The sequence below is a fragment of the Panicum virgatum genome, chromosome 3K (genome assembly GCF_016808335.1).
Source record: "Panicum virgatum strain AP13 chromosome 3K, P.virgatum_v5, whole genome shotgun sequence".
Taxonomy (NCBI): domain Eukaryota; kingdom Viridiplantae; phylum Streptophyta; class Magnoliopsida; order Poales; family Poaceae; genus Panicum; species Panicum virgatum.
The window spans coordinates 38,269,853-38,296,044 of record NC_053138.1 but is presented as its reverse complement, the minus strand read 5'-3'; the positions used below and the strand labels follow the sequence as shown (position 1 = coordinate 38,296,044).

The window sequence follows — 26,192 nt, the reverse complement described above, 5'->3', positions numbered from 1 at the left end:
GTCGTCCAAGCGGCAGCCGGTTGTCTCCCGCTCCGGTGCTGAGGCGGAGTACCGGGCTGTCGCTAACGGCGTGGCGGAGGCGTCCTGGCTCCGACAGCTCTTGGCGGAGCTCCACAGCCCGCTCGTCAAGAGTACGCTCATCTACTGCGACAACGTCAGCGCCGTGTACCTCTCCACCAACCCCGTTCAGCATCAGCGGACGAAGCACGTGGAGATCGACTTGCACTTCGTGCGCGACAGGCGATGTTCGGGTACTCCATGTGCCGACCACCTCCCAGTTTGCCGACATCTTCACCAAGGGACTACCCTCCTCGACCTTCTCGGAGTTTCGCTCTAGCCTCAATGTAGCAGGTGGCTAGTTGTGGCTGCGGGGGGGGTATTCGTCCTTTGTACTTTCTTCTTGTCCAGTCTTGAACACCACTGCGACGGTAGTTCAGACTGCGGGGGGGTGTTGGCTTTCTTGTTGTCCAGTCTTGAACACCGCTGCGACGGTAGTTCAGACTGCGGGAAGGTGTTGGTGTATATGTGAGCTCATGTATAGAGGCCCATGTATATGAACTATATATCCCACCCTTCTAAGGTTTGGAGGAATACATCTGATTATTTCCTTCCTACAGGAGGACAAGGCTAGGCGAGCGAGGGCGGCGGCGAGGCACCGTGGTGCTGCACAGCGCTAGGAGAGGGAAGGGCGGCTAGGGCTCCTAGGGGAAGCCGGCAACAATAACTTGCTTATGCTTAATCTCCAATAACCAATGTTTACATACTTTATAGTCCTCTAGGTTTTTGCTAAACATAATTAGTGGATCCTATTGGGCCCTCGGACCGTGGCGTGGCTTGGCCCTCCTAGCCACTTCATATCAGATGTACAGCTGTAGTTGTTACATATCTCTAATAATATGACATCTGGTAAGATTTTTTGTTACGAGTCAAAGAAAAATATGATTTTAACAAATTCTCCCTCCATTTGAAATCACAATGCATGTTTCATCTCATTGGGACAAATGTTTGAACGACAGTTACTCTATTAATATGCCATTAATGTTATACAAAATCATAATAATATGCAGGTATTTTCAATACAAATCCAAAAACATCGATTTTGTGTACTAAAAAAAGTTCAGTATTAATAGAGTAGCAATTGTCAGTAAAGCCTTGCCCTAACGGAAGGAAATACACATTGTAATTTCAAATAGAGGGAGTAATCTAGAGTTAATTCTGCATAACTAGTGAATGACCAGACGATTATAACACCAAAGATTTGATATACTTCATCAGAAAGCTACGCGTTAGTCAAACAATTTATAATAGGAGATAGTTTGGTCAACCCAACTGTAGTTTGGCATATATTTTCAAAAGTAAGGGGGAAATGCTTTTGAAAGGTCAACCCAACTGTAGTTTGGCACACGGAAGAATTCACGTGCCCTTTTCCTTTCAAGACCAAGACCGAGAATTTTAAAATCGTTTTCAGCATACCTCTAGTTCCTAAGTGTGCAAACCCATACTAAAAGCATCTTCAAGATAATCAAGCAGAACACAGGTTTTAAACTCGAAACGACCAAGCAGTTTGACCAATTCCTAAGTGTGCAAGCTCTCATTACCCCACCGAGTACACCAAGGTGTATCATAGAAGATGAACTGGTGATGAAGCAGGAGCAAACCGTGCTTACATAGACTTCCTTACCATGTGTTCGGGGTAAACCGGCGCGACCGCGTAGCGACCGACAAGCTCGAGGTAGAGCCTGTAGGCCTCCGGCTGCTGCCGCCGGTTCGGCACCACCCTGCACAGCAATAGCACGCAAACCACCACCACAGATGGCATCTTAAGATCTGAAAGTGATCAAGTGAACTAGAACGAAAAGCGAATTGAGCAACGGAAACAGGGAAAGGGGGATGCGAGGCTCGAATCCCTCGGGCACCTCGGGGTGAGCAGGGCGAGGGTGTGGAGAGGGTGCACCAGGCGGGACGACATGGCCTGGTCCAGCAGCTTCCACATCGCGCCCGTGTTATGCGCGAAGCACAGGTTCGCCACCAACGCCTCCGCGAGCGAGAGGCCGCAGGAGGAAGAGGCAGCTGCCTCCCGGGGGCAGCGCGCGGCCTCGGCGGCCTGGAGGAGCAGTGGGTCGCCGCGCGCCGCGGAAGCTTTCACCGCTGCCATCACCCGCCGCTCCAACTCGGCCGCCATCGCCCCGTCCGCGTGAGAACTAGTTTTGGGGGCTTTTGCTCTGCTGACTCGGCGGGGGATTTGCAGGCGCTGAGAGATGAAAGCAGAGATGCGAGGTGGTGATGCTGCCGTGCCGCTTTAATACGCGCCTCTAAAACTAAAGAGATCCTATTTGGCACTACTAAAATTCTTAATATTTATTTGTTCTTCTAACGTTAAAAATTTTCTATTTAATTCTAGTTCAAAATTTTATTCCTAAAATGACCGTCTATTTGAGTCAATAACTGTGTTAGACTACCCACAGTAGCCCCGATGATGAAACAACCTGCACCCACGCCACCTGGGTCGATGCCGTAAAACTCGAAATGCACACAGTGGAGGCATCTATATGGAGTAGTAGTGGGGCCGATTTTTCAAACTAATCCATCACCCAGGCCACCGTTGCTAGCCTCGGTGCACCAACATGCCTCGATGCCTTTTATTCTGGATTCTAACATCGGTGTTGCAGTGGTTGCATCGGTGTCCAAATTCTTGGTGTCCAAATCCTTTCTCTCCTGATTCGAGCATCGATGAAAGCCACCACTATGGCTAGTTTTATGTGACTCATGAAAAGACCATTTTGTCCCTAAATCCAATTAATGGTTTTTTATGTCAGGAATTTATACAAGGTATCGTCTCAGCTTTATTGTTGTTGAATATTATTTTTTTAACGTGTTGTCACATGTTTTTTGTGCAAGATGACATGATTTTATACAACAAAAATATTATAACACTCATGAGGCGATGACAACATACTATTCACACAATTGATAGGTTGAGAAATCAGACTGATCAGCATGAAATTGATAGAATAAAGTAGCACAATTGCGTTGATACATGCATACATACATACAGTTCACAATTAGGTTCACACATCTCACAATCTCCGCACCTGGTGGCAACAAGCAGTTCATTCTGAAATCCAAACACCATCGGTCCACTTCTCAAATGAAGTTCCAAACACCGATCCAAGTAATTCTCAAATCCAGTCCCAATGGTATCACCGATAGCGCTAGGCTTGCTAGCGAGGTGGGTTGAAATGGGTTTTATAAGTGAGTTGGTATGACTAGCAACTACTTTGTACAAAACAGTGTGGTTAGAACTACACGTGGACTCCATATAAGGAGCTGGACTCTAAAAATAAAACATCACGTTGACACTATAGAGTTTATCAAAATTGATTGCAATTTGTTGGAGATGACAATGACTGGCAACTACTCTCTGCAAAGCAGTATTTCTAAAACTACACGTCGGCCTCACGTCAGAGCCAGACCCTGAAATAAAATCTCGCGTTCACACCACATAAGTTTTAGCAAAATTGACTAAAATTTGTTAAAGATGACTCATTATGACCGCAAAGTATTGTATTTAGAACTACACGTGGGCGCCACGTCAAGAGCCTGATCTTGGAAATAAAACAGTGCATACACACTATAAAATTTTAGGGCATGGTAAATGGCTTTCTAAACGAGAATTAAATGGTAAACAAAGGGTATCTGTCTTGTTTAGACCCTAAACGGTTCGCTAAACAGTGAATGGTCAAAAATGGAGAAAAAAAAAGTCAAAAACAGCCTAAACGGGCTGCATGGGACAGTCTAAACTAGACAGTCCAAACGGGCTGTTTAGACATTAGAACATGCATAAACTTGATTTTTTACATATATATACTTAAATATTTAATTCATTAGCTGCATAAATATATATATTTTATCTACATTAATATGTATACTTGAATTTTTGCATTCGCGCCCACACACACATATATATATATATGCACATCCTCCCTCCGTCCTCAAATATAAGTCATTCTGGAATTCAAAATTTATCCTCAAATGTAAGTCATTATAGGTTGAGAGTGGACTCAACCATCTTAATTATGCATCGTTTTGGGGTTTTTTCCAATAGAAAGATGTGCATATAACCATGTAGGGGAGGTACATATGAGGGAGGTGCATAGGGAATGACATGCTACTTTAATTAGCACATTCTCAATACTTAATAATTAGGATAGAAGAGTCTTTTCTACACAACCATAATCTATCCTAAAAACTTAGAATGACTTACATTCGAAGACAGAGGGAGTATACTCTATAGCCGGCCATAGAATAGTTATTTTGTAGCCAGGTAAACCGGCGCAATAGGATTGGCCACCGCCAGCATCGGGTCCACACCTAACGGGTGTACGCGAGCGCACCAAACTAATGAGCCGTTACGGTAATTAATGCTAGCAAGGATCCCGAACTCTCCGTCCCTGCAAGTTACTACAACCCATAATTAATTGACGTTGATGAGTTTACTGTGATTTCGTTTTTCGGAGTACAGATTGTGTATGCAACTATGCATACTTGCGTATTTTTCTTTTTATCAGGAATGTGCAAGTGTTACCATAACACAAGAGCTAGAGCAAAAGTGCGCATACATATAAAACTAGTGCATACATACTATGGTAAATGATAGGATAAAATTACTGTATAATATTTTCTATATCGAGTTGATAATTAGGATTGAAATTTACCACAATTATTCATCAGGTTGAAATAGTTATGAAAAACAAGTTACTATAATGACAAGATAAATTTACCAAAAACTATTTCTGGTAATTCAATTGGCTCAAAACAATAATTAGGATCCGCTGTATGTTACCACAATTTGGTGGCAAACAGTTCCAGGAAACCAGTTACTATAATGTGTTCTAGGAAACCAGTTACTATAATAAAGTAGTTCCAGGAAACCGGTTACTATAATGTAGTTCCAGGAAATCAGTTACTATAATATGTTCCAGAAAATCAGTTACTATAATGTTGTTTATTTTTTTAAAGCAAAAATTAGACAACCAATCTGGTTTTGGTATTCTCGTAATCACTTTAGCATGTACGTGTGACACAAAGCCTCTGGCATATCGTAACCTGCATGTACTTTGCACATGCATGTATCTGGACGGAGACCTGTTTTGATTAGGATTAATCTGGCAGAAATTTGAATCCGAGCAGAGGTTCGCTATGTGCAATAGTAATCCTGCTCCCTGTTTGCCGCTAATTATGCAGTGAACTAATGATCCCCGACTCCCTCGCTCTACAGCTCGGCTCGCTTGCCTACGGCTACTGGCCGGACTAGCCAGGAACGTGTGGACCTGGTGACAAATCTAGCAGGGCTAACGAGGACGCGCCAGGTGGCCTGGTGTAACACCTCCGGTGTTTAGTACTGTTTAAACATGCAATTAATATGAAATGACAAGTTAAACCCTCCTAAATTTTCAATTACTTAAAAGCCAGAAATCCGTTTAAATAAACCAAAAAGTCAACTCTCACGCCTTAGCTCAAATGAACTTTTCCCCAAAATAAAAGTTGTAGAGTTTGACAAGATAAACAATTTTCGTATTCAAAGTTTTTCATGTTACAACATGAAATTTGGAGAAAACCCCGAGAAACAGTGGGCTCATTAAACTTGAATTCAAATTTTTAACTTTCAAACCATGCTCAAACGAAGTTTGGCCTGAAAGGAAAGTTGTAGGAATTTGAATTTTGAACAACTTTTGTATTCAAAATTTTTCGAGTTTCAATTGAAAATTTTGAGTTTGAAACGAGTCAAACCGTTGACCTCTCTCTTTCTCTCTCCCCTCTCTCTCCCCCTTTCCTCCTCCCTGCGCACGCGCGGCAGAGCACTCGAGCACCTAGCTCGCTGCGCCGCTGCACCGCCGCGCTCGCTGCCCTGCTGCCGCCGCGCTGCTCCCTTGCTGGGACTTGCCATCAACCCCCGCTCGAGTGCGCACGCCCCGGACCCCGCTCGCTGCGCCGCCCGCCCGCACGGCACCCTCGCCATTATCGCCCCTGCGCGTCGCGACGCTGCACTGCTGCGTCGCCACCCCGCCACGGTGCCACGCCATCATTGCTCGCCACCGCCCGCTGCTGCCACCGCTTGTGCCATCGCTGACGCCCCGCTCCGACCGAGAACGCCGCGCCCCGACGTCCGCAATGCGACGCCGGCTCCACGACGCGCTCTCGGCGCCGACGGCCATCAGTGCCGCCCGGCCTTTACCCTCGCCCTCCCTTGCCTAGCTCTCCTCCCCCTCATTTCCCTTCACGGCGAAGCCTCCTCTCCCTCCCACTCCACTCCCTTTCCCAGAGCCGAGCTTCTCCCTGCGCCTAGAACACTATCGCCGCCACCATTGCCGCTGCCCAGCCAAGCCGCCGCGGAGCCCCTAACTCCGGTACTCCTCAGTCCCAATAGACCCCCAATATAGCTTCCTCATGGCGCTGTGAAGCTCTCCGACCGCTCGCCTCTGCCTTGGACCGCCGGAGCGGCGCCGCCGTCGCGGACAGAGCCGCCGCAGGCCGCCCGCTCGCCGCAGAACCCCTTGCTCCGCCCCTCCTCAATCCAAATCAACCCCCAAGAAAGCTTCTTCGTGATCCCCTGGACCTCCCCGGCCGGTCCTCACCCTCCCTCGTGCACCGGAGCGCCGCCGCTGCCGTTGACACCCGCCGCCGCGCCTACTGCTACGCCGGTGTAGCGAAAATGGCCTCTCATGCCATATTTCAATATAATGTTTTTGCGATTGATGACACACACAACACTTGGACTAATATGATTGTTAAGATAAACATTCCCAGGCTTTTAGGTTCAAGTGATGACAAAAAGAAGATAGGCGTAGCTAGGTCCGAAGGGCCGCCCCTACGGGAAATCAAGACAGAGGAAATTCTATACACCGGTTAAACCGACGCTGAAGAAATTGCATACGTTGGTGCATTGACTTGGAACAGTTCTGGAGTGTCTTACACTCACCGGTTGAACCGACGCTATGGAAGTTATATAAGTCGGTGCATTAGCAGATGAAGATCGAGGAAAATACATACACCGGTTGAACCGATGATGCACCGGTCAATCTCATCGGTTCAGTTGTATAGAGAGGTGATTTTTCATGGAACGTGAAAAAGTTACACTCACCGGTTAAACCGACGATACATCGGTTAAACCGACGATACACCGGTTGATTGCCAACGGCTAGTTTTCAAGTGGGCAGTTTACATACACCGGTTGAACCGGTGATGGCTACTGGAGGATCGTCGGTTTAACCGGCGTTACGAGCTTTTTCTGTCAGCTTTCCTCCAACGGCTAGTTTGAGGGGTTGGGCTATATATATGCCACCCCACGCCTCATTTGATGTTGCTGGAGACCATACAAGCATACAAGAGTAAAAGATCATCTCCAACCATCCTAGAGCTTCATTGTACATCATATAGGCTTAAGCACACTTGTGAGAGTGCTTAGTGCTTGTAATAGGGATTAGTTCTTGCGAGAGCTCCCTTGAGAGAAGCCTTGCTGCGGCAAGCAACTTGTGATCCATCGTGTGACCCTCCGTCTTGGTGTGGAGTGGCAACGACACTTTGTGCGGGGGAAGAGGAGGCCCCCTCCTTGGTGGAGAAGCTCCGTAGTGGATTATGGCCGGGTGACCGAGAGAGACGGTGGCGGTGCACGAGACTCGGTGTCTTAGGGGCACTTGCCTTTGCTTGCCGGCATCGCCTTGGTGGCGTAGTGCAAGACGGTGATCGGAAGAGCCTCGGTGTCCCGTGGACGTAGGCGTTTATGCCGAACCACGTTACATGACCGTGTCTACTCGGGAGTTTGCATCCCTCTTGCACTTACCTCTTTACTTACCAGCATTATGTTTCCGCATTTACTCTACCTTGCATACCTTTACTTTCCTAATTAGTTTGATTAGGATTAGCTAGGTTGCAAGTCTTTTAGGGGTAAGTAGAGTGTAGCATAGATAAACCTTAGTCATAACTAGCTTTTGTAGGACGTGTTAGGTTTATCTTATGCAAGTAGTTTGAGCCCTAGGTTAAAAAGCGATTAGCGACCCTATTCACCCCCTCCCCCTCTAGGGTCGGACACCCCGGTGATCCTTACAGCTGGCAAGCCGCCTCCGGCCACCTCGAGACCAACCCGAGCCGCCCAGGGGTAGAGCTCGCCTCCCTCTTGCCTTTCCCCCACCTAGGCCCCACCGCCGGCGAGCTCCCTCACTGGGAAACACCCGCCGCCACCTCCTCTGTTCCAGCTCCGTCCAGGGGCCTCCCTGCGAATTGTTTTAAGCTTCCAGGGGCCTAGATGCAAGATCTCGTTTTCCTTTTTCTTTTGTTTTGAAAAACAGCAAACTGGTAAATTTGTTTAAAAATCGTAGAAAAATCAGAAAAATGCAAACTCAACTGTTCTGGAATCTTTACAAAGAGATATACAACTTTTGTTACATGAACCTTTTCATTTGCTCAATAGTTTTTGCTTTATTTAAAATACAAAGAAAATATAGCTTTTATTAGGTCTCAAGTTACATGCATAATCTATTAGCCATTTTTGGTCAGTGTGTTACATGTTAGATGCATAGCCTTGTGTAAAATTTTCGTGGACAGTTGACATGCCTAGATGTCAGTTTATTTAAATCTTGCTTTATTCCTAGGTTAAATAGTTTTATTTATCCAGGTTGTTCTGGTATGATTTATGAGCTGAAACTTTTACAGTTGCTCTTTGGAGATGCATGTATTCGTCAGAAAAAGTTTGGCAATTTTTAGTTAAGTCAAACTAGTCCAAATAATTTATGGTAGGAAGAAATGTACTAAATCATGAAAAATAGTTCCTGTGCCTGGAAACATCTAATATTTTGACTACGGTCTTTAATTAAGTTGGGAACCATTATTATAAATTTAAGGATCAGAATCTTGGTATAACAGTCTGTAGAATTTAGTTTTGATCCATGCAGCTATACATTGTACTATTTTTCATGCCTTGTGTAATGCTTAGTTAAATCTGAAATTTTTACAGTAGACTTAGCATAAGTTTAGGAGCACTCAGTAAAAAGTATAGCATCTTTACTTGTAGGGTTTGTTCTGTATAAATGAATCTTAGTCCTAGCAGTAGCTATTTAATGTATTTTTAATAATTAATATGCTCAATGAAAATAGCTGAAAATTTTATGGCAGGTTTGTACTTAAGTAATTGGCTCCCCATAAAAATTTCATCCTCAGAAACTTTAACCATCAGCTGTTGTGAATATTCCATGCTTGCACTTGAAAATAATCTTTCTAAAATAACAAAACCCTCACTTACTTAATGAGTAATAGTTAATCTAGATAATACTCTATAAACGATTGCCCAAGAAGATGAAAAGAAAATATTTTACAACTCTATAATGATTTAAATTAAGTTTGTTACCATCACCACAACTCATGCATGTGCATTTCATATAGATTTGACTACTCTTGCCGACGGTATGTACGAGCTGGTGCCGGAGTCCGAGAGTGAGCAGCGTGAAGCTCAAGTTAATCTAACTGAAATTGCTGAAGACCTGAACCAAAGTTCAGAAGAGCCCAAGGCTAGCTCCGCTCAGGAAGGCAAGCCCCGGAGCATGTCCTACCTATTTTAAATTTATGCAACTGTTTATATTCCTATCTACTTGTGCATCTAAGTTTGTAGGAATTGTTTGGAACCCTAGTTGCATGATCTTAAGTACCTATGTTGAACACTAGTATGTGTAGGTCGCTAGTTGGCTATGCTAATGGTTCGGTAGAAGTCGAGTGATTTCCTGTCACTCGCGAGCTCATAGGAGTTGAATGTTTACTACGCACTGCAATATAAGGTTTACGGGCGGGGTTGTTGTACTTGTGATACCCCGTCTGTTTAGTGAAAATGGATAAGGCCGCGCGGTGTGTGGTAGTGGTGGTTAAGCGTTTGAACGTACTAACCACATGCCGAGAATATGGTAATCGGTAAGCTTAAGTACCTGATGGAACCGGCCGTGGAACATACTCCCCACTATCTGGTCTTTGGTCATGCACGGGTGTAGGGCACCCTAGGGCGGTGGGCCTGTTCCATGCCCGGGGAAAAAGGGGAAAAGTCGCATGGGTGATTTCATTCCCCATGCGTGTGTTTAGGTCTGCCTGGCTAGGTTAACAAATTTGATTCGAATTGTCCGTCTCTCACGGATATTGAGACTGCTTAACCCTTTTGCCACATAGAGTAAGAAGTGGAACAATGATGATGAGGAATATGGTTGAATGATGAAAAATAATTGTTTTTCACCATGTATGCTATTGGTTAGATGCTAATGTAGAATAGTTAATCGAACTAGAACTTGAAAGCTAAAATCTGAAAATAAGGACTTACTCTTTGTTGTTTTTCGGCAAAAATAAACCCCTCAAGCCAAAAGCCTTGCATGTCTAGTTAGAGGGTTAAATATATCCTAGTCGGGTAAGCCTTGCTGAGTATTAGTATACTCAGCCTTGCGTGTGGCTCCACTTTGTTTTCAAGGTGATACGTTTGAAGATCAGATAGCTAGCTTGACTTGGCCGTGTGTTTTACCTCCTGGTTGGTCGGTGGAGTGGGATACGACTCCGGCCAACGATGACAATGCCGAGTGATGTCATGTACGGGCTTCATCATGACATCGTGTATCATCGTTTAGAACTCGCTTTATTTCCGCTGCAGTTGAACCCTGAACTACTTTCAATTTGAACTTCAAGTACCTTTCTGAGATTTCGAACTTGGTTTGTAATAATTAAGTTAAGACTCTGTAATGTAAAGTATTTGTGAAATGTTGTACTCTATGGACTCACCTTCGTGTGGGTTGTATGTAAGCTTTGGGTTCGATCGACGCTCAGGTGGATTCTTCGGGACTTTACCCGACAGCCCTGCCGGATTACTCCGTTTGAAGTGCGTGTTAGCCGGGATTACCTTTAGGGTGATGGTTAGCGCACTTGAGCCGGATTAATTTGGGCGGTGCTGCCATACCTGGCTACAGAATAACTATTTTGTAGCCGGCCACGGAATATATATATATACACACTAGTATATATGCCCGTGCGTTGCAACGGGATGAAAAATAAAAAAACTGACCCTTATTAACCCATTTAAAATTTCATCATTTTACTTACATCGAAGAAAGAAAAAATAAAGAGAGAGAATGTGCTATCTCTTCTCCGAGAGCTAGCTCATTAGAGAAATGGAGAAAAGATGGACATCCCAATTTATTAATTAAATAAAAGAGGGGTTGTGGGATCCAAAATACTTTGAACAATATGCTATAAGACAAACTAATAGAGAGGTAATCTTTTAACTATCATATGAAGTGGACAAACTTAAAGCTAATGCATTGCTCAACCATTAGAGGTGTCCTAAGGAACCAACATTGGGAGTTAATTGAATCCAATAAAACATTAAGATAGGCTCACGTCCAGATAAAAAGTAATATCTCACCTTTTTTTTGACAAGTAATACCATTGATTAACAGCATGAATCTGTGAGAACCATTAAGAGTTAATGGTTACAAGTTGGAGTGCCGAAAGAAGAGGGCACTCATGCACATGAGGCTCGTAAGCACAAGCAACATTACAATGATTATGATCATACTGCGTATTTGTAAAAGCCTGTCTAGCTAAGAGGTCTGCCATTTGATTGTGGCAGCGCCGGAGTCTTCTTATCATTGTAGAGGAATCCCGTATTGCATTGTCAGCCATATGGGTTAAAGGCTTAATCCTCCAATCCGGCGGATTGTCTAGAATTGGGCCATTCATGAAATGAACCAGCTGCTGATTATCAGAGAGAATGGTAATGTGATGCAAATTTAGGTTCTTGAAAATTTGAGCAGCAAGCGCCAGAGCAGCTGCCTCAGCCATTAGAACAGAGGAACATTGTTGCAAGGCCGCTATGAGGAAGATACTGTGAGGTGGCTGAAGCTGCGTGTTTACCAGAAAAATACCAAGACCAGCTCGACAAGGAACCGGGTTTATATTGTCAGGCTGCGTGGAAGCATCTATGTAGCATCGATATCCTTGCAAAGTGGAAGGGAATGGAATCAACAACCTGTCAGATTGAACATCACTAGTGGCCTCTCCTAGTGCTTCTCCTTGGCTAGAACCTGCAGTAGAGTTGGACGTACCAGAATTATAGGTGGAGAGAGCAGATAGGTTAGCATCATTCCTTGGCTGGTGAATAACTGCTGGAGTTTCTTTTTCTAGAGAGCTTCAAGATGTGTGTGCATATGTGCTTTTGCAGCTTGATGAATTTGAGAAGAGGTCCAAGTTCTTTTGTTGAATCTATTATCATTGCGAGCTTTCCAAATATACCAGAGAGCGAATAAGGTTTTGGATAAAATATCATCAGCAGGATTAGAAGTAGTCATTAGTGTAAGAGACATCTGAATGCCATCAATTTCAGGAGGAAAGTTATTAGTTTGAACAGGAGGGTCAGCAGAGGACCAGACCTCCATTGACAAGGCACATTTAAAGAAGAGATGTTGGTCATCTTCAATAGCCCCACAATAGGAACAATGCTTGTCAATGTGGTTAGAATATCTACCCGCTCTTTCACCCATGGCAATAGCACATCTAATGAGCCTCCAAGCAAAAGTTTTGAGGACGGGAGGAATTGACTTACTTTTCCAGACCTTGTGAAGGATGTTGGCAGCGTCCTGACTTATGCATCTGGAGCCTTGGTCAGGAAGATGATGTACCTGCAGATTAGCTAGATAAGTATAAACTGATTTAGTAGAGCATTGACCATTTTTGGCCCGTGTCCATCTGAGAATGTCATCATGATCAAAGGTTACCACAGGAGTAGCTTGAATAATATTAACAACTTCATCCGAGAAAGTGGAGGTGAGAAGTTGGTGATTCCAGCTGTGGGAACCAGGGTTCCAGAGGTCACATACCTTATCTGGGAGAGGGGAGGTAACTACTGGCATGAGAAGGTGATCATGAATCTGATCCCACACAGGGGACCAAGGCGATGACCATATGGAGGAATTACCCGCATGGAGTGAAGATCGGGATCAAAGTGACCGTGATTGTGTTCACGGAAGAGACTTGATTACCGGGAAGCGATACTCTTTGTGAGTGCTTCAACAACGTGGATGTAGGGGCGTCTTGGTGGTTATCCGAACAACGGGATAAATCCTCGCGTCGAGAGTTTGCTTCCCCTCATCCCTCCTTTAAGCTTCCGCTTTTCATATTACAATCCTTGTGCCTTTACTTTCATAGAGTAGTATCTTGATAGGATTGGCTATAGGTTGCTAAACTTTTTTGGGATGAGGGTTTCACACTAAGGTGAACCGTAGTTGCACATCTAGATAGCTTGTTTTAGTTTAAATTTTGTGCAAACTAGTTGGAGCCATAGGTTAAGGTTTTTAGAGAGCCTAATTCACCCCCTCCCCCTTTTAGGCTAGAGCACCCGATCACTTTCAATTGGTATCAGAGCCGGGACTCACTTCTCTCACAAAGAAAGCCAATTCCATTGGCAAATTTGTGTTTACCGGCTCATTAGATCGGTAGGCTTCACCTACTAGTGAGTTAGCTCTTAGGGGAAAAGGATGAATCCTTTTAGACCCGCTCCACGGTTCGACGGCACGGGCTTCCAACGATGGAAGATCTTAATGCAAGCCCATCTCCAAGCAACGGGGCTAAATGTTTGGAGAGTTGTGAGTGAGGGCATAAAAAATAATGGTCACCAAGAGAAGCAACATGATATCACCGCTAAATGCATAATCTTGTCTTCTCTTAATGATAATGTGTTCAATCGCGTTTATTCTTGTGAAAATGCTAAAGAGCTATGGAAGACTATCATTGAGAACCATGAGGGCATAGAGAATATTGCCAATGAAAGATATCATGTTCTCATTGATAAGCTTAATAGCTTGAAGCAACTTGATGATGAGAATGCCAAATCTATGTACTCACGATTGAATACTCTTGTGAATGAGATTAATTCCCTAGGTGTGAAGCAAATTGAAGATACGGAACTCATTCGCAAGATCCTTCACTCACTCCGAAGGCCGGACTATGATTTAGTGACCACAATTCTATATGAGAAAGATCTCACCACCTTGACACCAAATCAAGTCCTTAACAAGGTGATCGCCCATGAGCTACGCAATGACATCAAGACAAAGGCACCTTCTTCTTCACCAACGCATAGCGCACTTGCATGCAAACAACTCAAGAAGTTGAAGAAGATGGCCATCAAAGGTAGCTCAAGTGATGAGGAAGAAGAGGATGCAAGAAGCTCCTCAAATGAACCCCAACCTCTACAAGCAAGTGAAGAAGGTAAACAATTGCTTGAAGGAAATCATCTCAATGGGGGTATATGGTCTTCCTCAAAGATGGTCCTCACCATCAACTTATGAAGGTTGAGAAGAAGTTCAAGAAGAACAAGAAAAAGAAGGAGAAGAAGCCCAAGCATGAATCATTTGCCACATTTGGTGAATGGGTAAGCGGTGGTGAAGAATCAAGCACGAGTTCAAGTGATGAATCAAACAAGAAATTCATCACCCGCATGGGATCATCATCCAACACTTGCTTTATGGCCAAAGGTATGGATAGCGATGTAAGTGATGATGATTCCAAATCTCCTTCAATTGATGAACTTCTTGACCTAGTTCTTGAGCACCAAAAAGTCATTAAGAGGCAATCAAAGGAAATAAAAAACCTCAATGCTCTTAATGATCTAAATGCTTCTCTTGCTACAAATTTTGAAGATTTGATGTGCAAATTCAAATTGCTTAGCAAGGAGCATGAAGAGCTCAAATTAAAATTTGAGAACATTAATGATACTAATGACTCTTTGGAAATGGAGCAAACTATCCCTTGTGCAATTCCAATCTCTAGGGTAGATGCTTCAACTTCTTGCATTGATTTAATTGATGAATCTTGCTCTAACCCTTGCAATGAGAAATACAATGAGAATGTTGTTGTAGAATCATGTGATGATCTCATTGCCAAGGAGAATGATGAGCTCAAGCAAGAAGTGGAAAGGCTCATGAAGGACTTGTATAGATTGAAGGGCAAAGGCATAGAGAGCAATGTCCAACCTTCTCAAGATGACCGTGAAGACATGGTGAAGAAGCTTGAGAAGGGGTCCACCGTGACTTGCTCCAAGTGCCACAAAGAGGATGAGAAGAACAAGAAGAAACTCACAATCAAGAGTTCTCTCATCTACACCAAGCCCAACCGGAGGAACAAAAGCAATAGCACCTCCTATATGATCAAAGAGAAGACCAATGGCCAGGTGGTTGCTCACAAGGTTGGGAAGAATGAAAGGAGTTGGAACCACTCCATTTGGGTGCCCAAGAACATCATCACCAACATGAAGGGGCCTCAAATGTTGTGGGTTCCAAAGGAGACTTGAAGCCCATGAATGGCTTCGTGGGATTTGGAGGCTTAGCTTACAAGTCGAAGTGAAGGTTTAAGCCAAAACAAGCTAGGCTCAAAACTTGGACATTTGTTGCCCAAATCCCCCATAAGCCAATGGTAGCTAGATTTCAATTCAAGCATCATATAGCTCCATTGCTCTTGCTAGGATGTTTGCATATATTGCATCTCCTAGTGTTATATATGGTGGGTTGCTTGTGTCATGATTCTAACCCATGAGCAACCTACATGGTTTGATAAGTGTGTAGAAAGCTACACAAAATTACCCTTCATGGTACATGGACTTCATGAGGTAAGTATTTCATTTGTGTACCATGAACACAAGCCATAGGGTAAACTTCCTTTGTTGTCAATAACTATGTGCATACATTTGCTTGGTGATTCAAACACTAAATGCACACATTTAGGGGGAGTTCATCCTATGGTTTGTGATTTTGAGACTAACACGTTTGCAAGTTTATCTTTTGTAGTCTCACGATGGATTTAACACTCTAAGAGAATGTTATTCAGGTTCAATGTGAACAAACAACTCTATAAGAGTGATTAGATAAAATGTGCTTCATGCATATTGAGCCATGCTCTATCGAACTTAAATGCTCATATCTAAGTTCATAGGCTATGTGCTCATACATTTGCTTAACCTTGGTGTACCAAGTGCTCTTTGTTTAAAGACTTTCATTTTGTTGCAAGTCACTTTCAATTGGTATATGCATGGTAAACAAAAGTCCCCCGGAGATATGCAAGGTTCTAAACTCATTCAATTGGTATTATTGTAAATTCCTTAGGCTACTTTCTTGTTCAAATATCTAGTTGTGCACTTGATTTCCACATTATCATTTTTGTGTACACACTTTGCGGGAAGTTTAGCTCATGTCATGCTAGTTTCGTGATTTTGTGATCCACTTTAATAACATTTTCAATTGGTATCTTCATTGATATCATACAATTGGATCATGAGTCATGGAGCTAACTCCCTAGGCTACTAATCTTCTCTTGAGCTATATTGTTTTGCAAGAGCCTTTTTAGGTGATTTGATTCCAAAGGGGGAGAAATGTGGATCAAAGCAAGGCATGTTCCCAACAAAGGGGAGCGATGTTCCCAAGAAGGAAAAGTATATTCAAAAGGGGGAGAAAATGCCAAGTGGATCAAGTCAACATATGATGGAGGAGTAGCAAATAGGGGGAGGAACAAAGGTGGAATCATGGCTTTAGGGGGAGGCCAAACCGACATTGGATGGTGGTAAGCATCAAACCAAGTGTAAGTGGTTCAATCTATCAATATTTGCAAATTTTATGCTTGCTTTGATTGTGTTGTCATCAATCACCAAAAAGGGAGAGATTGTAACGAACATGGCACTATTTATGCCATTTCGAGTGATTTCGGTGATCGTATGACAACGCAATCAATGGGACTAATGGTTTCATTGAGTGAACATTTCTAGATCCCAGGGATGAAGTAAAAAGGCCATACAAAGCAAAACACGAAGAAAGAACTCAAGGAAACGTTGAATGGGACAAGTTCTACTGAAATCAGTAGCACCGGTTTAACCGATGCCTGAAGCATCGGTGCATCCGATGGTTATCGGAAGATCCGACGCCCTGGCATCCGTGCAAATCTGAGCGCCTCTGGAGATCAAGTGAAGAAAGAGTGAAGCACCGGTTGAACTGACGGTGTCAAGTCAAGCATCGGTGCAATCAATGTACTATGTTCCAGAGACGATGTCAAGCATGGAGCAGCCAAGCCTTCAGCACCGGAAGAACCGACGCCCATCGGAGCAATGCGTTGGTGCAATGACGTCAGCAAGGTGCAATGGCTATATGAAGATCATGTGTCACCGAAAGTTCTGACGCCATAGCATCGGTTCATCCGATGGTCCCTGAAGTTGCTGCAGCAATGTTAGAGAGGCCAACGGCTACTTCAGAGCACAGAGTGACCGGAAGAACCGATGCCCTATGCACCGGAAGTTCCGATGTCTACGCAGAAAACTGGCTAACAGCTAGTAACGGCTCTCTTGAGTTGGTGGCCTATATATACGCTTCACCCCAGCCATTTTGAGTTTGCTGGAGTTGCTGGACATCCCACACACACACCCAAAAACACCTCCAAGCCATCCAAGAGCTTATTGATCATATCCTTAGGTTTTAGCACTAGCTTTGTAAGTGTGAGTGCTATATTAGCTCTTGAGTGAGTGAACAAGCAAGGTTGAGATCCTTGTGGCTGGTTCTAGAGTGAACCAAACTTGTATTTCGGTGCGCCGGCCTCCATGGAGCATTGGTGGCTCGACGGCACGTCAATGACCCTCCGGCTTGGTGTGGAGCGGTGTCGACAACATTGTGCGGGGGACGGAGACCCCTCCTTCGTGGGTGAAAGGATCTGAAACAAGTGATGTCGCCTAGAGGGGGGGTGAATAGGCGTTTAACACAAATCCAGTAGATTAAAACATTTAACACAGATGTCAGCCACCAACCGGTCAGACCGGTCCAATACTTAACCTGCAGATAAGTTCCCAACCGGTCAGACCGGTCCTACGTAGAACCTACAAAAATAGAGTTAATTCTCCCCTTTACGAGCTCAAGAACAAATGCAACTTGGTGTAGTGCTTCTGTAGGTGTCAATGAATATATTCCACAACCCTGTACACACAGAAACAGCACAACTGAGTTGATCGAAGCGAAAGCACAAATACAGCTAGAGCGCAAGTGTGAGGCAAACCAAATAAGGATGGAGCAAAGGAGACACAGTGATTTGTTTAACTGAAGTACGGATCCACCACGTTCACCATGTGTGAATCCTACTCTCCGTTGAGGAAGCTTATTGCGACCACAAGGTCAAGCTATCTCCTCCTTTCCACTAGATGATCATGTGCCCTCGTGGCACACAATCGCTGCTGCAACAAACTTGCCGCTGCTCACCACAAGCTTGGGAGCTAGCCGGCGACACCTAGCCGTCTAGGAGGCTTCACCTCCAAGAGTAACAAATGCTTCAATCGAGTTGGCAACGCAACCGCAAGTGCTCAAGCTAGGGCTCACGCTCTCACTGCTCAAATTGCTCTCGTAGCAAAGGTTTCACTCAACCCAACTCAAGGATCAAGTCTTGATTCACTTAAATCTCAAGTGCTCTTGTGGCTCAGAGATGGCTCTGGAATGTAATAGCATCAGCACCCCGAATGGGTGAGGGTGTGGGGTATAAATACCCCTCTTTCAAAAACTAGCCGTTGCTCTGTCAGAGTCAGACCGGTCCCCCAGACCGGTCAGACCGGTCGGTTCAAAAAAAACTAACCGTTGAGCATGACTGGTCAGACCGGTCGGCTGGACCGGTCAGACCGGTCACAGTAGGTTTTCTGCTCCCCCGTGTTTCTTTCTGATTTTTCTCACATGGGATAGCTATGAGCACTTTTGGTAATGTCAAACCACTGATGTTGCAACCCCTTGATAGTACGGCATCCTATACTCAAGTTCACATAAAATGGCATACACAACACTTGAGCTTTCATGTCTTGATCAAGCCGAACTTCTTCAATCAATATCTTGAGGTTGACAACATCTTCAATTTCAGTGAGCATGCCTACTTGAGTTAGTGACTTTGAATCTTCGTTCATATAAGAATGAAATCCATCTTTGATTCACAAGTCACATCAATTTACCAAATAATGACACTCTTCAACATAGAGCTCTCCATGACTCTAGGATCTCCGGTATTTTGACCCGTATCGGTTTCCTTGCTCCCCCCAAGCCAACGCTTGCGTAGCCTCTTGAAACACGCATTTTGGTCCTCTCTACCTTCATCCTAGCCGTCCATTTTGAACTTCACATTGATTTGTGTCATGCATGAAATCTTCTTTGTCAAAATAAATTCACCATTTAATTTCGTATGCAAACTTTACAATTTGAGACAACATATGCACATCAACTCATGTCTCATTCACTTTTCTCTTGCTTGTTTCCCTTGACAACAATATTCATCTCATATGACAAGTCATCCCAACTTGAGACTATGCAACAACATATTATGTCTCATTCACATAACCTTTGCTTGTCATATGAATTTCATCACAAGTTGAACAAGCCTTTTATAGATATTGGAGCCTTCATGTTAACCATGAATACCTTGCTCTCAATTTTCTTTTACAACTTTGCTTGCCACTTTGAGTCCCACAAAAACTAACAAGCTTCAACATTATATTAGAGCCTTCATATCATACATGAATACCTTGCTCTTCCATTTTTCTTTCTCATTCTAGCTTGTCACATACAAAGATTACCAATTGGGACATACACAATTGCTTGCAATACATGAGCTATATCATTTCACAAATTAAATACCTACTCATAATCTCACGCAAATAAGTTAGTCCTTTAATCGTGTTGTCAATCAATACACCAAAACCCACTAGGGGCCTAGATGCTCTTTCAATCTCCCCTTTTTGGTGATTGATGACAAACCAATTAAAGTTTACGATAGATATTCAATAATGCTTTTAAATTCTCAGATTTAATTAGAGCTCCCCCTTAATTTGTGCAGGTGAATGGACTTCAACAAATTTGTCCTCACATGCCAATTTGCACAAATCAAAGAAAAAAATATGAAACTCCCCCTAAATCTCAGCAACCGTGGGGGTGCAAAAAGTGTATAACGCCTACACAAAAATTCTACACATGATGCAATTGATAAGATAAACCACTTCAGCTCAAAGAAGAGAAAATGGCTCTGTCTGGTGCCGATCGGTCAGACCGGTCGAACAGACCGGTCAGACCGGTCTGCCCCAGATAGCCAGCCAAAAACCACAATACATCAATCAATTGCATCACACTATCACAAATTCTCCTAGATAATATAAATAAGGTTCATTACACCCAGTAGCACACATTACAAGTCCTCAAGTTTACAAATGACAGATATAGAATTATTACAGTTTCAGAGGTCAGACCGGTCTGTCACAAATAGATCAACACTATGAACTGAGACTCTCTTTTCTCCCCCTTTTGTCTCCTGCTCCAAGCTTTAATCCTGTTCTTCTCCCTCTTTGTCATCTATCACCATAAAGGGTATGGGAGAAAGGTTCTAACTCATCTTTTACTGTCCATTGCCTCCACCACTTCCATCGCCACCCGAAGGAGCATTCCAAACATGAGTGTCAAAATGTGGTGCAAACAGTGCATCAGATAGATGTGCAGCGGTTAACTCTCCTGCAGAAAGACCATGAGGCGCAGCCTGAGTATCGTGCAACGGTGCCATCATCGAGGAGGAGGCTGATCCAAAGCTACTACTGCCAAATAATGGTGGAGGAGGTGGAACATAGAATGGTGTAGCTGCTGCTGATGCTCCTGGTCCATAAGAATCCGGCGGCGGAGGCGGAGGATCATATGAAGAGCCACTAGCATCCGGATAGAAGATATGACCATACTACTCAAAGTACCCGGAATTGGCATATCCCTGCATCCTTTCTTCTACAGAAGGAATCACTGGCTCTGGTGGTGTAGGAGAGATAGGTGAGCGAGGTGGCTGAAGATTCATTGCATTGTGCATCATTTTCACGGAATCCCTTTCTTTCTTGCTCGCCTTCTATTGCCTCTGCTGCTCTACCTCAATATCTCTTTGGCTCTTGCACATCCCCACAAATAAGTTAAACAATCACTTAATGGGAGAGGTGGAGCTGTGCCTGTGTCTGTGCTGCTCAGGCCGAGACTGGTCAGACCAGTCTCGGGCACCGGTCAGACCGGTCCCAGTCAGTCCACCAGGGGATGGCTGCTGCTGCTGCGGAGCGTGCTGTCCTCCCTCTTCTTCTTCTTCTACATCTATATCATCCTCAGGCTCTGAGTATCTGTGAGGTGATGGCTCCCTTCTATGCTTGGGCATCTTAGGACGAAAAGACTCATGTTTTACATCGGTTTGATATTTAGTCTTTGTCGCCTTTTCAATTAATTCCATCAAGTATGGTGCATAGGCACATATCTTCAATGGGTTTTCTGAGATATACTTGATTTCCTCCCATATGTAATCAGCCACACTGAAATCGTCTCCATTTGGCCCAAAGCATGCCAGCAAGTTCTTTGCATGAAGTGATATATCTGATAGGTTGCCACCTCTCTGAGATATGGTGTTTCTGAGCAACCGGTTTAGAATGGAGTAAAAAGTGTACAGCCCGGTCACTTTCCCCGCATTTCCTGTCTCACTCCTAGGATACATAAATTTCATGTCCTCATTCGGGAGAACCACCTGATTATGAATCTTGGGCCTGTTTGCATCATGCCTATCATGTCCAAGCACACGAATGAACTGAGCAAATTTGGCTCTATAGTAGTTTCCCTCAGTCATCCAGAATATAGCCCTTTCATTTTTCAAATATCCAAAGTGCACGGTGGCATAAAACTGGGCAATGAGCTCCTTGTTCCAATCCTTCTGAAATTCCATGAGATCCTTGACATGTTTGCTCTCACATGCATCTATAATTTGTTGGAACAAAGGATCATTAGTCTTTTCCATGCTCCTCCAATCAACACACTGTGCCTCAATGGCAATTTTCCTGTCCCTCAGAATAACTGACTCATAGAAGTCCTGCTGGAACAGGGTGTGAAATCTAGGATCAGCTGAATTCTTTGGCTCGGGATAGGGATCAATGCTTCTCCAACTTTTCACCTCCCTTGTCATTCCTTTTCCATAATAATCAACACATTTCCTGGAGCCAAGTCTGATAGGTCTCTGCAAAATAAGATAAGTGAGATTTTCTTCCCTCTCCTCATCTTCCTCTTCTTCTCCATCATCTCCAGCAGTTTCTTCTTCTTCCTCACTGCTGTTTTCTTCTGCTGGAGCCTTCCCACTTCTTTGCTCAACCCTATAAGTGGAGTCCTCCACATCATCCTCATCACTAGAGGTGTGCTCACTTTTCTCCACTATGTCATCAATAGTTGCTGTTGCTGATCTCTTTCTCTCCCTAGGCCTCAACTCTCTGCCACTTATCACATTGGTGCCACTAGAACCGCTCTCATCTTGATTTGCACCACCACTATCAAATCTGCGCTTTGTTCTCCTCTCATGCCCCCCTGCCATTTTGCTGCAGATCCTGGGTCCAAAAATGTAACACCCGGTTTATAAAAGAACATAAACCGAGCAATCATATACGTGCCAGGATCAAGTCACACGTATATACAACAGAATGAACAGTATATCATAGCACATATCACGTAAAAAGATATAATAAAGCGAATACGAATGTTATTTATTACAATAATGACGAGAATGTCTGATACAGCGGAAGCGAAGTACAAATACGAATAAAGCTCTCCGAAGCTGAAGCAGGGCGCCACAGGGACGTCGACTGGGAGACGAACACCTAGAAGTCCTCGTAGTCCTGGTAGCGCTGGACGAACTCCCTCGTGTCGGCAGGAACTGAGCAGCAGTAGCGTAGCCAAGAGGAAAAAGTAGAGAAGAGGCAAGAGTGAGTACACAACTTGTACTCAACAAGTATAACACAAACTATGAGGCTCTAAGGTTGGCTGACTCAACTGCATTAGCTTTTAAGTATTGGCAAAATTTTGTTAAAGCTATTTACTACGAGTTGATGAATTACCATTAACCCAGTTACATAGTACTTAGTCAAATATACTCATGATACTACTGAGAACCAGACCAAAACCAACAAGGTAACCCCGAGAGGCACCTCCCTCGTCGGAAGGAGACAACCCCACTAATCAAAAGGAAGGATCTGGGCCGCTCATGACCGTGAGCACGGCTAGTATACCAGTTTTACACTCTGCAGAGGTTGCACATCTTTACCCATAAGTCGTGAGCTACGCCAGTTGTTCATCACACTTCCTTAGGTGAGATGACTAGCGACTCACTACGAGGCCTTTACAAAGAATCTCGTTGGTAGGGAGTAACCGCGAGGGTGGATCGGCGACTATGGAGCAGGTCTAGTGGGCGTCAAGACACGAAGCACAGACGAGGCCACTCAGCACGAGGGCCATAGAAGCTTACCGCCCCTGCCCCGCAGGTAAGTTACTCCAAACCAAAAGGATCTAATTATTACGCCAAGTCTATCCCATTCTAGCCTTGTGGTAGCGCTGTTGTCCCAGGTTCTCGCTCTATGAACCGGTCCTTATGGAGAGTGACCAACCAAGCACTAAGCACCGTGCTGGCCCCCTAAACCATGTTTCTACAAAAACCATATTTTAATGAGACGTGAGCCACCCAAGCACGAAGCACAGAGGGCCACTCTCAGAATTAAATTTAAGTAAACCATTAATCAAATTAATTAAAAAGGACCAGAGTGTGTTATAGCAGCAGCAACCTAGCACAACTAAACAAAATGCAACCCAAGGATATATATAAAGGATATAAAGTGGCTAGGAAATCCTTATAGGCATACAGTATTAAAATGCAGTATGTAAATGTATTTAAAAGTGATGGGTTGTTCATGTTATACTTGCCTTCCTCGTACTGCTCTGGCTGCTGCTCAAATTGCTCGGAAGACGGCTGCTCCGGGTACTGGTACTGGGGCTCCTCCAGTAACACAGCGTCTACTCACGAACACATGGCCAAAACAATGCACAATAATAAGCATACAAGCAAACACTAACAAAAACTAAGAAACAGTACATCAATACATAAAAACAGCAAGAAAAACTAAGCCTAAACTGTTCTACATGTTACAACGATCGCGTGGACATAAAGAACGCCTAAAACGGAGCTAAAACGCATAATCTAGGCTAAAAACAAGGTTCAGGGGCTTATTTGTAATAAAAATAGGGTTCCAGGGACTTTTCTGCTAAACCCGAGGGCCTAGACGTAATTAAACGCTAACTCCAGGGGCTAACGCATAAAAACTCAGGGGCTGGACTGCGGGTTTGAAAACTGGAAAAGTCAGGGGCTAAAGCGTAAAAGGAAGGGCATACTTGGAAATATATTTCAACTGAGATGGACTGCGGGTTTATTTAGAATAAACCCAGGGTCTCTTTAGCAAAAGGTCGCGGGCGAACCGGTACGCACGATCCTGGGATGTCGGATCGCGATCGCGCGGCTCGGGTTGGACGGCAACTCGATCTAATCAGGGCCGTTGCCTGTGGATCCTGGCGGCTCAGAGACATCCCCTGCGCGGGCGGCGGCGCTGGCTCTCCGGCGATCACCCCCGCGGCGGCACACTGCCGGAGCCGCTAATCTCAGTGCTCCGGGCTGGGATTCTAGCGATGATTGGGCCTGGGAGCATCAGAGGAACATGGGAAATGCTTCTGGGCACTCAGGTTGGCGGATCAGGGTGCGGGTCGGGCTCGCCATGGCGAGGGGCGGCGAGGGCGACCGCGGAGCGACGGCGAGTGCCGTTCCGGCCTTGGAAGGGGACTACGGACCACTACATCTAGTGCAGAGGAAGCGGGGAGTTGAGAGGGTGCTCACCGTGCTTTGGATTGAAGGGAAGGCCGGCGCGGTGTGCTCGGCGACGGGGATCGGCGGCGGAGGGGAACGGAGCTCGCGTCCGGGGTCGAGGAAGGGGTGCGCCGGGCTCCTGGACGCCTCAGATCGACGTGGGGTGCTCCTGCGGCGGTGACACGAGAGTCAGGGAGATTCGGGGATCGCCGGCGGCAAAGAAATTTGGGCGGCGGAGGTACCTGCGGAGGCGCAAAGCTCTCCTGGCGGCGGAGCAGAGCGGGGCGTAGGGTTAGGGCTTGGACGTTCTAGCGGTGGCGGTGGAGAGGAAATGGGGGAGGCGCAGAGCTGCGGCCAATTTAAAGGGGGGGGCCCCGGGCATCTTGGGGGAGCGTGCCGTGGAGGTGCGGCGCGATCCTCGGCGAGAAGGGCGGGGTCCGTTGGCGCAGCGGAGGGGGAGGGACGACGCGGCGCGGGCGTGCGGGCCTGCGGTGCCAGCGGAGAGGAGGCGAAGCGGGCCTGCGCTGGTGGGCGCTGGCGCTGGCAGGCCGAGCAGCAATGCGAGCGGGCTGGGCCGCGGGGGAAAGGGAAAAGAGGGACGGGCCGGCCGGCGCACTGGGCCAGTTTGGGCTGCTGGTTTCAGGGTTGGGTTGGGCTGGTTTTTGGGTTTCTTTTCCTTTCTATTTCTATTTCTATTCAAACTCAAACTCAAACTCAAGACAATGAATTCAAATAAATTTGAATTCAAAACTCTAACCAAACAACAAAAGAAAAGATGCTCCAGCATGATGCAACAACCAAGTTTATACTTATGATAGATTTTTAATTGCTTAAGGAACAAAAATTTAGATTAAATGCAAGTCTAACACAATAAACCTTAGAAAATTAAATAAAGCCAATTAAGTTTATTATAAAATGCTGGAATTTAAATTAGGGTGTTACAGACCCTACCCCCTTAAAGAAATCTCGTCCCCGAGATTTAGCTGGGCTGGCTAGCAAAGAGATCTGGATATGTCTTCATCAGCTCATCTTCTCGCTCCCATGTAGCCTCAGCTTCACTGTGATGACTCCACTGAACCCTGCACATCTTGATGCGCTTGTTCCAAGTAACCCTCTCTGATGTCTCCAGAATTTTCACTGGATGCTCGGTATAAGTCAGATCTTCCTGGACATCTACTCCATCTAGTGGTGCCTGCTCCTCGGGTACTCGCAGACACCTCTTCAGCTGAGATATATGGAAGACATCATGAACTCCTAAGAGGCTGAGAGGTAACTCCAGGCGATAAGCAACTTCGCCTTTCCGCTCTAGCACCTTGAATGGCCCCACATACCGAGGTGCTAACTTCCCCTTGACATTAAATCTGCGGATTCCTCTCATCGGAGACACCTTCAGATACACATAATCACCGACACTGAAAGTCAGGTCTCTCCGTTTGCCATCTGCATAG

At 45.0% G+C, this 26,192-nt stretch overlaps 1 protein-coding gene across 1 annotated transcript in view; it reads right to left on the bottom strand.

The window, feature by feature from the left end:
• LOC120699160 (mediator of RNA polymerase II transcription subunit 33B-like) overlaps nucleotides 1-2,255 on the bottom strand; it is a 32,951-nt gene extending 30,696 nt beyond the window's left edge. The window contains exons 1-2 of the mRNA XM_039983045.1: nucleotides 1,917-2,255; nucleotides 1,682-1,778 (exon numbers count right to left, since the gene is read on the bottom strand). Coding sequence (XP_039838979.1) covers nucleotides 1,682-1,778; nucleotides 1,917-2,182 — 363 coding nt within the window. The 5' untranslated portion in view covers nucleotides 2,183-2,255. The remainder of the gene's footprint in view (nucleotides 1-1,681; nucleotides 1,779-1,916) is intronic.
• Nucleotides 2,256-26,192: the final 23,937 nt, after the last annotated feature.